Here is an 18,091-nt window from a genome sequence, read left to right as displayed (position 1 = left end):
TTTTACAGTTTTTCCTGACCCTGAAATCCAAGTACCAATCAGCCCTGAAGGAAACCCAGTTAATATTACCTGCAGTGTGTTTAATGTCTCAGGGGAACTTCAACTCAGTCTGAAGAACAGAAATGACATATTAGTGAATGAATCAAGTAGTACTGGGCTCAGTATCTACTATACTGTGGATGCAGAAGCAAAGCTGGATGGACAGCAGTACACCTGCGAGGCTGAACTGAAACTTCAAGATCCGTCAACAAGCCATGTTAAACAACAGGTTGACACCCTCCACGTCTTGTGTAAGTTGCATCATTTTGGTTACAAATAGTTAGTGAGGTTTTTTATTTCAAATGGAGACCAATGAAACTCATACTGACCCTTCTCTTAGTCCTGAAAAAAAACAGAATTGGTCTCACATTTATCCTGATTTTCAGTGGCTCTTTTTATTTCCAAGCTTGATCAGAATGCAGAACACAGGACGGGGCTGTGTGGGGACACTGTCCATTACTGACCACAGAGTGCAATCATGTGAGTATGTGGCCTGAGTCCCCCATATAACAAGATACATGTCCTGACCAGACCATTGGGTGAGATGCTAAGTGAAGGCCAGACACTTCCACATGGACAAGCGAGGAGCAATTGGAAGCTGAGCCACACTGGGCTGTTGTAACATGAGGGATATGAATAGGATCTATTAAATGGGAGATGAAGAACGCTAAAATAGCATGTTCAACAGAGCAACAGTTGTGAAGAATGAAAAGAGAACATCTAGCTCATGAATACTGCAGAAAGACTGATATAATTGTCCAACACTCATGCAGAAATACTCTGGGGAGAAATGATCCTATTTTGTCTGAAACGATATTGTGATGGAAAAAAAGAAAACATAGGCCGGAATTTTACGCCGCCCCAGCGGGTCGGATGGTGGTGTGGAGCAACGTAAAATTGAGCAGCAGGCTCCTGGAGGCCTACCTGCCCCACTTCCGCCTCCAGACATGTTCATGGCGTCGGGCGGGGGTTGGGAAACGACCCGTCCACCCGAGGCCAATCAGGACCCTTAAGTGGCCACTTAAGGACCCTCGCCTGACTCCACGGGTATTTTACCCATGGCAAGTGGGTGTGCTGGGGAAGTGAGAGGCCACCCAGCGATAGCTGCTGTCCTTTCTGCGCCCCGGTAGGGGGGCATGGCAGTTGGGCCAGATTGAGGGCCGCCCCCACCTCCCAACCCATCCACGGGACCCAAGACAACCCCCGCCCCCCAAACGACCACTCCAGCCTCACCAGACCGATCCCTCTGGTGAGGCATGCCCCTACTTACCTTCCCTCCTCGATCCATGGTGTCGGCTGGGCTGCAGTCCCAGCAGTGGCCAACGCTCCTGGTTGCGCTGCTGGAACTAAGAGCTGCCGGCCCGCTGAATGACCAGCAGCTGACTGAGGCGGGACCTCCTCCCTCAAGTTGGGGGGATGTCCCACCTCAGGACAATTGAAGCCTGGGGACCCATAAAATACGGGACGGATCCCCTGGCTAGACGGAGGTGGTTCAACACCGACTTTCACGTCGGACTCCAGCATCCGTCCATCCACCGTAAAATTCTGGCCATTGAAGCAGAGAATGTAACGCACTGGAGAAAAAAATTAGTGGTTCATCTAGCCCACCCACCTGTTGTAACTGCTGTTGTTTGTTTCTTCAGCATTCTTGTGTAATTTGACTTTTTTTATTCATTCATGGGTTGTGGGCATCTCTGGCTAGGCCAGCATTTATTGCCCATCCCTAATTGCCCTTGAGAAGGTGGTGGTGAGCTGTCTTCTTGAACCACTGCAGTCCATGTGGGGTAGGTAAACCCACACTGCTTTTAGGAAGGGAGTTCCAGGAATTTGACCCAGCGACAGTGAAGGAACGGCAATATAGTTCCAAGTCAGGATGGTGTGTAACTTGGAGGGGAACTTGCAGCTGGTGGTGCTCCCATGCATCTGCTGCCCTTGTCCTTCTAGTTGGTAGAGGTCGCGGGTTTGGAAGGTGCTGTCTAAGGAGCCTTGGTGCGTTGCTGCAGTGCAGGCACTGTGTGTCGGTGGTGAAGGGAGTGAATGTTGAAGGTGATAGATGGAGTGCCAATCAAGCCAGCTGCTTTGTCCTGGATGGTGTCGAGCTTCTTGAGTGTTGTTGGAGCTGCACCCATCCAGGCAAGTGGAGGGTATTCAATCACACTCCTGACATGTGCCTTGTAGATGATGGACAGGCTTTGGGGAGACAGGAGGTGAGTTACTCGCCACAGAATTCCCAGCCTCTGACCTGCTCTTGTAGCCACAGTATTTAGGTGGTCAGTCGAGTTCAATTTCTGGAACATTTCTATGCTTTGTGGATTCTTGGTTCCCATTTTCTGTCCGGGAATATTGAGGATTTGGAATCTGATGCAATATCTGAAGGAGGCACCATTTTGTTCAGGTGGAAACTTTGGGGGAAAGGCCTCAGCGCATGGAGGTTTAAAAAGGCTGCTATCTGAATGCAGTGAGAGGCTTTTTAATATATTTATTCTACATTGCCACCCAGTGGATCTGTAATGGAGCCACATGCTTGCACACAACTGACTTCAAAGATGTAAATAGTTTCACTACTGGGCTGGCACTAACAATGCATGGCAGGTCTTTCAGCGTTATAAATATCAATCAAAGTGACGAATACAGGCATGACTGGTACAGTAGGTAACTGTTGACAGTCTTCCGATGGGATTTCCCATTACCAGAGTTTGACACATGAGTCTTGAAGGTATTTTCAAATAGAATGCTGTGACTCCGTGATTTAAAAATATAACAGATAAATATATTGTATTGATATGTTTATTGTTTGCAGTGGTCATTCGATTGTTTATTTAGAAAACAATTGCATCATCTTTATTTAAACAGGTTAACACTTTTGATAAAATAGCATAGAAATGTCAAACATAGAAACATAGAAAAATAGCAGCAGGAAAAGGCCATTCGATCATGGCTGATCATCCAAACTCAGTACCCTGTCCCCGCTTTCTCCCCGTATCCCTTGATCCCTTTAGCCCTAAGAATTATATCTAACTCTTTCTTGAATATATTTAATGACTTGGCCTCAACTGCTTTCTGTGCTAGAGAATTCCACAGGTTCACCACTCTGGGTGAAGAAATCCCTCCTCATCTCAGTCCTAAATGGCTTGCACCTTATCCTTAGACCGTGACCCCCTGGTCCTGGACTCTACCGCCATCGGGAACATCCTTCCTGCATTTAGTCTCTCCAGTCTTGTTAGAAATTTGTAGGTTTCTATGAGATCCCCTCTCATTCTTCTAAACTCTAGTGAATACAAGCCTAATCGACCCAATCTCTCTTCATACGTCAGTCCTGCCAGAAATCAGTCTGGTGAACCTTCACTGCACTCCCTCCATACCAAGAACATCCTTCCTCAGATAAGGAGATCAGAACTGCACACAATATTTCAGGTGTGGTCTCACCAAGGCCCTGTATAATTGCAGCAAGTCATCCTTGCTCCTGTACTTGAATCCTCTCGCTATGAAGGCCAACATACCATTTGCCTTCTTAACTGCCTGCTGCACCTGCATGCTTACTTTCCGTGATGATGCAGAAGGACACCCAGGTCTCTCTGCACCTCCCCCTTTCCCAATCAGTCGCTGTTCAGATAATCTGTCTTTCTGTTTTTGCCGCCAAAGTGGATAACCTCACATTTATCCACATTATACTGCATCTGCCATGTATTTGCCCACTCACTCAACCTGTCCAAATCACACTGGAGCTTCTCTGCATCCTCCTCACAGCTCACACTCCCACCCAGCTTTGTGTCATCTGCAAACTTGGATATATTACATTTAATTCCCTCATCTATATCATTAATTATATATTCTGGCTAGCACTGATCCCTGCGGTACCCCACTAGTCACTGCCTGCCACTCAGAAAAAGACCCGTTTATTCCTACTCTTTGTTTCCTGTCTGCCAACTAGCTCTCTCAGTGTCAGTACCTTACCACCAATCCCATGTGCTTTAATTTTAACACTAATCACTTATGTGGGACCTTATCGAAAGCCTTCTGAAAGTCCAAATACTCCACATCCATTGGTTCTCCCTTATCTATTCTGCTCGTTACATCCTCAAAAAATTCCAGTAGATTTGTCAAGCATGATTTCCGTTTCGTAAATCCATGTTGACTTTGTCCGATCCTGTCATTGTTTTCCAAGTGCTCTGCTATTGCATCTTTTGTAATGGACTCAAGAATTTTCCTCACTACTGATGTCAGGCTAACTGGTCTGTCATTCCCTGTTTTCTCTCTACCTCCTTTTTTAAATAGTGGGGTTACATTAGCTACCCTCCAATCCATTGGAACTGTTCCAGAGTCTATAGAATTTTGAAAAATGACCAGCAATGCATCTACTATTTCCACTTCCTTAAGTACACTGGGATGTAGATTATCAGGCCCAGGGGGATTTATTGGCCTTCAATCCCATCAATTTCCCTAACTCCATTTCCCTGCTAATACTGATTTCATACAGTTCCTCCTTCTCACTAGACCCTATGTTCCCCAACATTTCTGGCAGGTAATTTGTGTCTTCCTTTGTGAAAACAGAACCAAAGTATGTATTTAATTGGTCTGCCATTTCTTTGTTCCCCATTATAAATTCCCCCATTTACGACTGTAAGGGACCCACATTTGTCTTCACTAATCTTTTTTTTGTATTGTATATAACACGTTGTATTAATCGATTAATTACGAATATTGCACTGTAAGATTTCAACAATAGTTCAATAAGTCCATCTAACTAGAGAGCTGTAAAACTCCTCTTAGAACCGTTTAACCAAAGACCACCCTTCTCTATTCTCAGAGTGGTGCTCAATCAGCTATTCAAAAACAGGATAAAGTAGACATCACTTGGAGATTTCTCAAAAGTGGCACTCAAAATTTTGCTTTTTGCTGCAGAGTACAGGGACAATTACTCTGCCTTTACTCCTGTGCTTTATTTGACCTGGGAGTGTTTCATGCTGACTCTGATGTTACGACTAGGTGAGAAAGAGGTCTAGGGTTCCCTTTCAGCCTTCACCTGGTCTTGTGTAACAGGGTTTAATTTTAAACACACTGTTTTTAGCTCCCCCTTACTGAATCCTTGTTCGCCACTTTCCAATTACAAGGCAAAGAAACCAGCACAAACATACTTTCTTCGGTTTAAAGAAGAAAATTTGAAATTTATTAAACTTACACTCTAATTCGGTTAACGCCTACGGATACATGCCATGCCCCATGCTAGCATGCATACCCGTTACACACATGCAAATAGAGACAGAAAAGAGCAGAAGAAAAATAAAGTGGAAAGGTTTGAGGCAATATCTGAAGAGTTATTGTTACAGTTCTTCGAGCTCACTGTAGAATCCTTGATTGTAGGTAGATCTTGGTTTTTGTCGGGGCCCAGTATTCTTCTTAAACCTTGTTCGCTGTAGGAGACTTTTCTCTCTTTCTCTTGGGGTTCATGTGTCTTCAGAGGCTTGTGAGAAAGAGATGGGAGCAGACAGGAGATGCATCTTCTCAGTCCAGGAGCAAACAGCTTTCAGCAGAAAATGTTTGTACAAATTCAAAAAACTCAGGTTGCCCAGCAGGTTAGTCATGTGACTAGCTGGTTTGAGCATGTCCATTTATGTATTCGGTCATCTTAGCAGCCAACCTTCACCTGGTGATCAAAACTCCATTGTGGGTTGAATGTCAGGGAATGGCTGCTTTGTTCTTCCAAACACCATCTGTTAATATGCAAATGTATTTTCCAGCCATGGCTGATCTGCTTAACAAGTCTTCTTCACTCCAGTAACAGTTTAAAATCAATGTTCATGACAAAACTGATGTATCTCATTCTTGGCAGGTGGGGGCCCAGCATGACACTGAGTTTTCATATAGAAGTCAGTTTTATTCTGAGCACTGACATCTGGAGAGCACCAAAATAAAATCACCAGAAAGATCTGAAAAGTATTTGAGCTTTGTTATTCAATTTCAAGTTTTAATTTTGTATTCTAATGAAATTTACAGATGCTCCAATGGAAGCACAGATCTTTAAAGCACAAGAAGACTGGATTGAAGGGAAATCACAGAATTTAACATGTCATGGTGCAGGGAACCCAGCTCCCCAGGTGTTCTGGACCAAAGATGGGAAGATACTCAGCAGAGAGATACTCCACATCCCATCAGTTCAAATGTGGCATAGTGGTCTGTACACGTGCACAGTTACCAATGAGTATGGATCCAGAAACTCCTCTGTAAATTCAGTCATTCTGTGTGAGTAATGGATTACAGGAAGTTTACTCTTTGAATGTTCCTTTGTTCTGAGCGCTGTGAACAGTGTGTTTGTGTGATATCCTTAGGCAAGCTGATCCAGTGAGTGGCTGTTATGTTGAGTTTATATTTACACAAAGAAACTGCATTTCACTTTGGCTTTATAAAATGACAGATGAGTGGGAGTAAATTCCAGGCAGTAACACTCACTGGACTTCAATCCAACTGTAGGGATTCAGATGTTCTGAACTGGCTGTTGAAGATGGACGAGAGCACAATATGTGACTAAGTTTGGGAATGCAGCTAATCCAAGCACTGATGTGGTGCTGTGTCAGTGATCCTGTGATATGCCTTTCCTGCCTCTTTTCATCTTTTCCTTTTCTCTTTTCCAGATAAACCTCGAAATACAACCATATCAGTAAATAACCAAACCATGTCAGGGGTTCCAGTAACCCTCAGTGAAGGTGATGAGGTTACAATTATCTGCAATTCCAGTGGAAACCCCACGCCGACATTAAAGTGGGAAGCCCCCAGTAATGACAGTAACATTCAGGATGGTCCTCTTGGAGTCCTCCATATTTCCCACGCAACATCAGAACATCAAGGCATTTATAAATGTACAGTTACCAATAAATATGGAACTCATGAGAAGGAAGTGGACATCAGGATCAAAGGTCAGTTTGTAATATTGGTCAGAATGCAAAGAATAAATAATTAATCCTTTGTGGATTGAAGCAGCATTTCTGTTATCCCAAATAAATCCCGAGTGCCATTTTGGTTTACTTAGTTCAGTTATTTAGACTCCTGTTCTACTCCACACGTGCTGGTAATGGGACAAATGGATAAACTACTGCCTGCCTCTCACAATGCTGCTCTGTAACTGGCCTCTAGGACATTAGTAAGAATGGCCCAGAGTGATACTCCCTTCCACTTGTTTCTCTTTGTGTGTAGAAGCACTTTATTCCTGCTCTGTGTTTGCCCAGACTGCCTGAGCAATAACTCCACAGCAGGGGAGTTGCAGCTGTGAATCCACACACTGCCGGTCATGGTGCAGGGTGTTGGCAGCTCAGTGAGCTGCATCACATGGCTGGGCTTCAATTCTAATAGTGAGGGGGGGCAATCACAGTGTAAAACTAAACCAGGAGAGGCTGCAACAGAGCAGGTCAGTCAAATCTGTGCAAAGAATGGACGGTGAATGTTTTTGGCTGAAAAATGGAAGATGAGCAAGATCTTCAAATAGAATTAGAAGCAAAGTGTAGGGACAAACAAACAGAAGAAGTATCAGTGAAATTTGGCTTTAAAGAAAAACAGGAAATTGTTGGATGACATGCGATCTTTGCAGCAGAAAATGGAAAGATTTATTAAATTAATGAAAGATAATAGAGGGACATGGAGTGTGTAAGGAGGTAAAATGAGAAAATTGGAGTGAGTAAAAAAATGGAACTCCTGCAGATCAGGTAAGAAATTGAAATAGAAAAGCCTAGCAAAACACAGTGGGCGGCACAATGGCGCAGTGGTTAGCACCGCAGCCTCACAGCTCCAATGACCCGGGTTCAATTCTGGGTACTGCCTGTGTGGAGTTTGCAAGTTCTCCCTGTGTCTGCGTGGGTTTCCTCCGGGTACTCCGGTTTCCTCCCACATGCCAAAGACTTGCAGGTTGATAGGTAAATTGGCCATTATAAATTGCCCCTAGTATAGGTAGGTGGTAGGGAAATATAGGGATAGGTGGGGATGTGGTATATGGAATTAGTATAGGGTTAGTATAAATGGGTGGTTGATGGGCGGCACAGACTCGGTGGGCTGAAGGGCCTGTTTCAGTGCTGTATCTCTAAACTAAACTAAACTAAACTAAAACACAGTTGTCAATTCCAAAAAGAGAAATAGGAGGCGAATAGCAGGGTTACAGATACCCCTCTCTCCTGTTCCCACATCATTCTTTGTTCTAACAAAGGGTCTCCGCCTTAAATATAAACTCTTCTTCCCTTCCCCGACACTGACTGGTGCACTCCATGCCAGGGAAGATGATGGACTCTATAGTTATGATTTAGTAAAATCTAAGTTCCACAGAGAGAAATTGATCTCCATTACCTATATACAATTCCTTGGAGTAGTGTAAATGGGAAAAGACAGGTACCTGGGAACAGGCAGTCTATCCACTATGATAATCAGGACTGGGCTGTGGTATGGGGACAATGAAAGGAGGTGAAGAACACAACTTGAAAATCAGACGGAAGAGCTGAATGTAACACATTTGGAAGTCCATGAAAAATTCCCATTGTTTATAACACAAATTTTAGAGATGATCAGGAGTTTTGTAATAAATACATTGCCCTGGGACTGTCAATAATTTATGTAACTTTTTTGTATGTTTTCATAGGTGAACTATGGATACTATTTTTGGTGATCGCAGGAATATTAGCAATGATCCTATTAGTTGTTGCCTTGTACAAAATATCCAGTGCCCATAAAAGAGGATTATATAAAGTATACAAAGCAAAACCAAACAACAATCCACAGATCCCCAATGGAAATGAATACCAGGAAAATGTCCCTTTGAAAAAACTTGATCCATAACCTGGTGGGATAATGACAATTACAAACAGGTTTAACCAATTAAAATGATATTACATGTCCTGATTTTGGGAAGAAATTCCAACGATGCTGTTAATATTGTTACTGAGGGACGCCACTGATTGCAATGATAAAGTCCACTCGCAGTCATTAATGCACTAACTGTAAGAACAGCTCATTGCTGACAACACTCAGTCATCTAAGTTCCACAAAAAAAAATGTATTTGCATCATGTATATACAATTCCTTGGAGTGGTGTAAATGGGAAAAGACAGGGACCTGGAATAGGCTGTCTATCCTTTATGATAATCAGTACTGGGTTGTGGTACGGGGTGAATGAAAGGAGGTGAAGAACACAACTTGACAAAGAGGGAAGAGCTGAATATAACACACTCGACATTCCATGAAAAATTCCCATTGTTTACAACACAGATCTTGGAGATGATAAGAAGTTTTGTAATAAATATATTGCCCTGGGACTGTCAATAATTTGTGTAAGTGTTTTCTTGAATGTTTTCATAGGTGAATCATGGAGACCAGAAATGGTGATCACAGGAATCATGTTAGCATTGATCATATCAGCAATCGTTGCCTTGTACAAAATATCCAGTGCCCAAAAAAGAGGATTATATAAAGTATACAAAGCAAATCCAAACAACAATCCACAGATCCCCAATGGAAATGAATACCAGGAAAATGTTCCTTTAACCAAACTTAATCCATATCCATAACCTGGTGGGATAGTGACAATTACAAACAGGTTTAACGGATTAAAGTGATATTGCATGTCCTGATTTTGGGGAGAAATTCCAATGATGCTGTTAATATTGTTACAGAGGAACGCCAGTGATTGCAATGTTAAAGTCCACTCGCAGTCATTAATGCACTAACTGTAAGAACAGCTCATTGCTGACAACACTCAGTATTTTTCAACTGTTTTCAAATCAGTGTGTTTAAAATTTTATTTTGATTTCTACTGGCACTGAATCGTCACCTGAACTTCGGTATCTAGATGGGTTCAGCACTGGTAACAACAGCTCTGTGAAAACAACTGTCTTTCTGTTTGCTTTACTGGCATAAATATTGTTTCTGTATTGTATATTTTACAAACAGACGAAATGAAGACTAGTTGTGAGACAACACGTCAATTTTAAAATTTTCATCCTTGTATTTAAATGTCTCCATGGCCTCACCCCTCTCTATCTTTGTAACCTCCCCCACCCCTATAACCCTCCAAGAACTCTGCACTCCTCCAGTTCTGGTCTCTTCTGCATCCTGATTTTCATTGCCCCACCATTAGCAGCTCTGCTTTCAGCTGCCTAAGCTGTAAGCTCTGGAATTCTCTCCTTAAACCTCTCTGCCTCTCCTCCTTTGAGACTCTCCTTAAAAGCTACATCTTTGACCAAGCTTTTCGTCACTTGTGTTAGTTGGGACATAGTTAGTAGCACTTTTGCCTCTGAGTCGGAAGGTTGTGGGTTCAAGTCACACTCCAGGTCTTGAGCACCAAAATCAAAGCTGACATCCCACTGCAGTGCTGAGGGAGTGCTGCATTTTCAGAGGTGCGTCTTTCGGATGAGACATTAAGCCGAGCCCTGCCTGTTCTCTCAGGTGGCACTATTTCAAAGTAGAGCAGGAGAGTCCTGGCCAATATTTATTCCTCAATCAACATCACAAAAACAGATTATCTGGGTCATTATTACTTACTATTTGTGGAAGCTTGCTGTGTGCAATTTGGCTGCCGGATTTCCTACAATATAACAGTACACTTCATAACTTCAAATGTACTTTATTGGCATTTTGAGACATCCTATGATCGTGAAAGGCACGATATAAATTCAAGTCTTTCTTTTCTGTTCTAATTTCTCCTTATGTTCTTCAGTATGTGGCTCAGTGTCAAATTTTGTTTGATAACTCTCCTGTGAAGAACCATGTGAAGTTTTACTTCATTATAGGTGCTGTATAAATGGCAGTTGTTTATAATAATATGTTTCTGTTATGGCATAAATATTGTTTTATAATGTATATTTTACAAATGGCTGCTAGGAATGAGGACAAAGGTCGCATGATCCATAGGTGAGTACAGCACAGAAAGAGGCCGTTTAGCCCATTTAGACTGCACTGGCTCTTTCAAAGAGCAGAAGGTCAGTTTTACAAACATACATATGAACATACGAAATAGTAGCAGGAGTAGGCCACTCAGCCCTACGAGCCTGCTCCACCATTCAACAAGATCATGGTTGATCTGATTGTAACCTCAACTCCACATTTCTGCCTACCCCCTGATAGCCTTTCACCCCATTGCTTATCAAGAATATATCTACCTCTGCCTTAAAAATATTCAAAAACTCTGCTTGCACCACCTTTTGAGGAAAAGACTTCCAAAGACTTATGACCCTCTGTCTTAAATGGGCGACCCCTTATTTTTAAACAGTGATCCCTAGTTCTAGATCATCCAAAAATTCCTCATGGTCAGCTCATTATTATAACAATGCACAGTTTCAGAAATAGCTTTGGATATGTTCAGGGAGGAGGCCCAGCACTGGGACTAGGAAGTGGCAGAATAGGTCAATAATTCTTACAGGTTTTGAAGAGACTCAAAAGATATTTCTGCCAGTTCTCAGTTTTTTTTCCCCAATGCTGAAGGTGAAGAATAGAAAGAAGTGGGAGACAAAAATGCAAGGCTATGTATGACTATTGAGACTACTGGGTTGTTGGGCAGTAGACAGGAGTGGGCACAGAGCAAGATGATGTTTCGCATATACTCAATGTCACATCTGATTACTGCTACTAACATCCCCTACTAACCATGTTCTTTATAATACAATATCTAATTAGAACAGGGACTTGCACAGTGTCTTTAATGTAGCAAAATGTCCCAAAGCACTTTACAAAAGGAGTGGAGAAAGAAACACTATGCCTCCTCTCAATTTTCTTGCTCCTGCAATGAAAAATATAGTTACAGAGATAAATTTTGATTAAACTTTGAAGATGAGGAACAGCATATCAAGGATGCAAATTCCACAGTGCAAGGGTCAAAATGAATTCCACCTTTAGCACAAGTGGTGAATAGAGTCTGGGGATCAACCAAAGTTAGAGGATGTGAGGAGCCTACAGATGTAGGATTGGATGAGGTCCAGAAAGGATTTGTAAATGACAGTGAGGATACTGAAATCAGTGTGAAAAGGGATGGGGAATCAGCAATGACAGGTGCAATATTTCAGGATATTTCAGGGCATCTTAGTACAGAATAGAATGCAGGCAGTATGGTTTTGGATGAATTGGCGTTCATGAGGATAGCAGTTATGGAGACAAGTGATTACTTCACTGAAAAAGCCAACAAGAGTGTTACATACTAATACTTCAGACCTCTTTGCCCTTTTGTGACAATAATGATTGAATAATTGATTGAACAAAAACAATGCACTCTTCTTTCCTTTGAAATTGCTCCGGATAACAGAGGTCACGGGGGAGGGAGGTACTGACAAAACAATCCTGGTGAGTTGCTTCAGTGCATCCTGTAAATCACCTATACTACATTAGTGGTTTAGGAGGATATCACAGCTGTACTGCGGGAGACTTAGTAGTTGGCAGGAAAAAGACAGAGGCGCAAGGGGAGAGCCAACTGTGCAACAGCCCCGACAAACAAATTTCTCTGCAGCACCTGTGGAAGAGCCTGTCACTCTAGAATTCGCCTTTATAGCCACTCCAGGTGCTGCTTCACAAACCACTGACCACCTCCAGGCGCGTATCCATTGTCTATCGAGATAAGGAGGCCAAAGAAGTACTGCGGGAGGACACCTCGGAGGGCTCATGCAGCAAGGCAATATGGGTAGAGCTCAGGAATAGGAAGGGTGCAGTCATGATGTTGGGGGTTTACTACAGGCCTCCCAACAGCCAGCGGGAGATAGAGGAACAGATATGTAGACAGATTTTGGAAAGATGTAAAAGCAACAGGGTTGTTGTGGTGGGTGATTTTAACTTCCCCTATCTTAACTGGGACTCACTTAGTGCTAGGGGCTTGGATGGGGCAGAATTTGTAAGGAGCATCCAGGAGGGCTTCTTGAAACAATATGTAGATAGTCCAACTAGGGAAGGGGCCAGACTGGACCTGGTATTGGGGAATGAGCCCGGCCAGGTGGTCGAAGTCTCAGTAGGGGAGCATTTCGGGAGCAGTGACCATAATTCCGTAAGTTTTAAGGTACTTGTGGATAAAGATAAGAGTAGTCCTCGGGTGAACGTACTAAATTGGGGGAAGGCTAATTATAACATTAAGAGGCAGGAACTGAAGAATTTAGATTGGGGGTGGCTGTTTGAGGGTAAATCAACATCTGACATGTGGGAGTCTTTCAAACGTCAGTTGATTAGAATCCAGGACCAGCATGTTCCTGTGAGGAAGAAGGTTAAGTTTGGCAAGTTTCGGGAACCTTGGATAACGAGGGATATTGCGAGCCTCGTCAAAAAGAAAAAGGAAGCATTCGTAAGGGCTAGAAGGCTGGGAACGGACAAAGCCCTTGAGGAATATAAAGAAAGTAGGAAGGAACTTAAGCAAAGAGTCAGGAGGGCTAAAAGGGGTCATGAAAAGTCATTGGCAAACAGGATTAAGGAGAATCCCAAGGCTTTTTATATGTATATAAAGAGCAAGAGGGTAGCCAGGGAAAGGGTTGGCCCACTCAAGGTCAGAGGAGGGAATCTATGTGTGGAGCCAGAGGAAATGGGCGAGGTACTAAATGAGTACTTTGCATCACCAAAGAGGAGGACTTGGTGGATGATGAGTCTGGGATCTACCCCAGAATACTGAGGGAGGCAAGGGAGGAAATTGCTGGGGCCTTGACAGAAATCTTTGCATCCTCATTGGCTACAGGTGAGGTCCCAGAGGACTGGAGAATAGCCAATGTTGTTCCTTTGTTTAAGAAGGGTAGCAAGGATAATCCAGGAAATTATAGGCCGGTGAGCCTTAAGTCAGAGGTAGGGAAATTATTAGAGAGGATTCTTCGGGACAGGATTTACTCCCATTTGGAAACAAATGGACTTATTAGCTAGAGGCAGCATGGTTTTGCGAAGGGGAGGTCGTGTCTCACTAACTTGATCTAGTGTTTTGAGGAAGTGACGAAGTTGATTGATGAAGGAAGGGCAGTGGATGTTGTCTACATGGACTTTAGTAAAGCCTTTGACAAGGTCCCTCATGGTAGACTGGTACAAAAGGTGAAGTCACATGGGTTCAGAGATGAGCTGGCAAGATGGATACAGAACTGGCTCGGTCAGAGAACACAGAGAGTAGCAATGGAAGGGTGCTTTTCTGAATGGAGGGATGTGACTAGTGGTGTTCCTCAGGGATCAGTGCTGGGACCTTTGCGCTTTGTAGTATATATAAATGATTTGGAGGAAAATGTAGCTGGTCTGATTAGTAAGTTTGCGGATGACACAAAGGTTGGTGGAGTTGCGGATAGTGATGAGGATTGTCAGAGGATACAGCAGGATATAGAGCAGTTGGAGACTTGGGCGGAGAAATGACAGATGGAGTTTAATCCGGACAAATGTGAGGTAATGCATTTTGGAAGGTCTAATGCAGGTGTGACCACCTCTAGGCGCTTACCCATTGTCTCTCGAGACAAGGAGGCCAAAGAAAGAAAGAATGCAGGTGGGAAGTATACAGTAAATGGCAGAACCCTTCGGAGTATTGACAGGCAGAGAGATCTGGGCGTACAGGTCCACAGGTCACTGAAAGTGGCAACGCAGGTGGATAAGGTAGTCAAGGCGGCATACAGCATGCTTGCCTTCATCGGTCGGGGCACAGAGTCTTAAAATTGGCAAGTCATGCTGCAGCTGTACAGGACCTTAGTTAGGCCACACTTGGAATATTGCATGCAATTCTGGTCACTACACTACCAGAAGGACGGTGGAGGCTTTGGAGAGGGTACATAATGCTCTGCTCCTCTTACCCCTTCCCTTCTGAGCAACAGGGACAGACTCTGCGCCAGAGACCTGTATCCCATTGCCTACCCCTGGTAAGTCGTCTCCCCCAACAGTATCCAAAACGGTATACCTGTTGTTCACCAATGCCCTGTATAACTGAAGCATAACATCCTTACTTTTATTTTCAATTCTTCTCATCATAAAGGATAGCATTCCATTAGCCTTCTTTATTCATTGCTGCAGTTTTGGTCACCTTATTTAAGGAAGGATATGAATGCGTTGGAGGTGGTTCAGAGGAGGTTTACTAGATTGATACCTGGAATGAGCGGGTTGTCTTTTGAGTAAAAGTTGGACAGACTGGGCTTGTTTTCACTGGAGTTTAGAAGAGTGAGTGGAGACTTGATTGAAGTACATAAGATCAAGAATGGTCTTGACAAGGTGGATGTGGAAAGGATGTTTCCTCTTGTGGGTGAGTCCATAACGAGGGGGCACCATTTTAAAATTTGGATTGCCCTTTTAAGACAGAGATGAGGAGAAATTTTTTCTCTGAGGGTTGTGCGACTTTGGAGCACTCTACCTCAGAAGGTGGTGGAGGCAGGGTCATTGAATAATTTTAAGGTGGGGGTAGATAGATTCTTGTTAGGCAAGGGAATCAAAGGTTATCGTGGGTAGATGGGAGTGTGGAATTCCAGACACACACACATCAGCCATGATCTTCTTGAAAGGCGGAGCAGGCTAGAGGGGTCGAATGGCCTACTTCTCATAATTCGTGTTCGTATGTTTGTATCATGGGATATCTCTCCCTGCTGCACAAACTCCTTAGCATTAAATGTGGCCATTTCTTTTGTTCCTAGCACTGTAGAGGAAAACAGAAGAGTACAAGAAAACCTGTTTGTTTACCCTTCCACAATTTAGAGGTCAATTTTCCCTCCCGTTTTCCAAATTTCCCGTTTGTCTGGCAGTTCAGATCCCAGACAAGCCCCCAATTGGTTACGGCCACCTGGTGAGGGTGGTTTGCACTGTTCAACTCCCACCTGACTGCAGCAAGTATTTTTTGGTTATGAGGGTATAACCCTAACTTGTTTTATTTGTCAAATGAACAGCTGCCTTGTGGGCGTCTCGGGAGAGACCACGGCTAAGGGAGTAAACCCTAACAGAAAATCCGGAGTGGAACCCCGTAGGCGGTCATGTGTCACCTTTGGCATGTTTCCGGCAGTTCCTGCAGCCATACCGGTGCCAAACGTCGTGCTCTGCACTCCTTTGGACCCCACCAGAAAGGCCGAGAGGGGGGTTTTGACGCTTGGGCAACTCTCAACCTCCATACATTCGCCCAGGCATGCGCCATGGAGAGGTCACTCCATAGTTGCCTCACAGCGACTGACACCACTGACCACCTCTAGGCGCTTACCCATTGTCTCTCGAGACAAGGAGGCCAAAGAAGAAGAAGACAACCTCAGTATGACGGTGGTGGAAGGATGGATATTGAATCAGGCACAAATCAAGTGAACTGCTCAATCCTGAATGGTGTCGAGTTACTTGAGTATTCCAGCTGCAGCCACCCAGCTGAGTGGTTAACATACAATCACACTCCTGCCATACGTTTTCTGGATGGTGGGGTGGTTTTCAAGGATCAGGAAGTGATTGCCCTACCATGGTGATCATAAGGCTGGTTCTCTACAGATTCCAGTCAGTGGTGATCCTCAAGATGATGGTGCGGGGATGTAAGAACATAAGAAATAGAAGCAGGAGAAGACCATACGGCCCCTCGAGCCTGCTCCGCCATTCACTATGATCACGGCTGATACTTGTCCTAAAATCTGCTTTCCCACTCGCTCCCCATATCCCTTGATTCCCTGAGAGACCAAAACTCTATCTATCCCAGCCTTAAATGCATTCAACAATGGAGCATCCACAACCCTCTGCGGTAGAGAATTCCAAAGATTCACAGCCCTTTGAGTGAAGAAATTTCTCCTCATGATTGGCCCTTTTATCCCATGCCTCTGTGTTCTAGATTCCCCATCCATAGGAAACAACCTCAGTGTCTACTCTGTCAAGCTCCTGGTGATGCTGGTGCTACTGAAGGTCAAGAGGAAATGGATGGACTTTCTCTTGTTCAAGATGGTCATTACCTGGTATAATTGGAGAAGGAATGTTATCTGCCACTTGTCAGCCCAAGCCTGGACGTTATTGCCTGCCAGAAGCTGAACCTGGATAGGGTTCCCAATATCAAAGGGGTTATGAATGGAGCTATAGATTGTGGAATTCTCAATGAACTGACCCAGTCCTGACCTGATGACTGAGGGAGGTAACTGATGAAGTAGTTGAAAATAATTGTACTGAGGATGTTTCCATGAAGAACACTTGCAGTGAATGACTTGGGGCTGGTGATGATTGGCATCCAACAACCACAACCACGTTCCAAAGAAGGGTCACTGACCCGAAACGTTAACTCTGCTTCTCTTTTCACAGATGCTGCCAGACCTGCTGAGTGGTTCCAGCATTTCTTGTTTTTATTTCAGATTTCCAGCATCCGCAGTGTTTTGCTTTTATACAACCACATTCCTTTCTGTTAGGGATAACTCCAGTCACTGGAGACTTTTGCCTCTAACTCCCACTGAGTTCAGTTTTGCTCAAGCTCTTTGTTGCTATGCTCAGTGAAATGCTGCCTTGATATTGGGGGCAGCTACTCACCTCTCCCCTGGGATTCAGCTCTTGCATGGTCATGATCAAGTCTGTGATATCTGATTAGAAGCTAAATGGTTCTAGAGGAACCCGAACTGAAAGTTAAAGGTGTCACTTGATGGCGCTATTGCTGCCTCCTTGATTGATTGGGAATTGGCTGATAGCAATGAAATTGACCGGGTTATATTTATCTAGTTTTTATCCTGTATTTAATGTCCATGAATAAGTGAGTACAACAGAATGAATATTCTCCTTTTAATTAAAAAGAACCTCCAAAGTGAACATGAGCCAACCTACTTGTCCCTGACACCATACTTCCCCTGGTGCCTAAAGGTGCTTTTATTTCTCAACTTCCAGTGCTTCTTCAAGTTGCAACTTGATGTCCAGTATCACAAGAGGTGGTTGACTGCTCCTTTGCTACAGAAACCTCATGGGACTAAGGTGGCTCTGCACTAGTAGCAGCTTATTCCTGTGAAGGTATCCCTGGAGCTTGTTCATGGACAGCCTAAAGTTTCCCCTTGCGTATCACTGGCAGGATAGCTGAGGGAGAAGTCCAGAGGCTTCACATGTGTACTGTCCACGGAGATGGCAGTATCAGGCAGGACTCCTCCAATTATCACCATTCCACTGGGCGTGCCATACATATATG

At 43.8% G+C, this 18,091-nt stretch overlaps 1 protein-coding gene across 2 annotated transcripts in view; it reads left to right on the top strand.

Annotated features, from left to right (window-relative positions):
- LOC137355789 (intercellular adhesion molecule 5-like) overlaps positions 1–9,319 on the top strand; it is a 41,246-nt gene extending 31,927 nt beyond the window's left edge. The window contains exons 5-8 of one of the 2 annotated variants that reach the window (XM_068021300.1): positions 9–290; positions 6,034–6,279; positions 6,669–6,950; positions 8,654–9,319. In XM_068021300.1, coding sequence (XP_067877401.1) covers positions 9–290; positions 6,034–6,279; positions 6,669–6,950; positions 8,654–8,850 — 1,007 coding nt within the window. In that variant the 3' untranslated portion in view covers positions 8,851–9,319. The remainder of the gene's footprint in view (positions 1–8; positions 291–6,033; positions 6,280–6,668; positions 6,951–8,653) is intronic. The other variant, XM_068021301.1, reaches the window with a different exon arrangement.
- The last annotated feature ends 8,772 nt before the right edge of the window (positions 9,320–18,091 follow it).

Source organism: Heterodontus francisci, chromosome 43, assembly GCF_036365525.1.
Source record: "Heterodontus francisci isolate sHetFra1 chromosome 43, sHetFra1.hap1, whole genome shotgun sequence".
Classification (NCBI taxonomy): domain Eukaryota; kingdom Metazoa; phylum Chordata; class Chondrichthyes; order Heterodontiformes; family Heterodontidae; genus Heterodontus; species Heterodontus francisci.
Note: the sequence above shows the minus strand (reverse complement) of the source record. Positions and strands in the feature narration are given on the sequence as shown.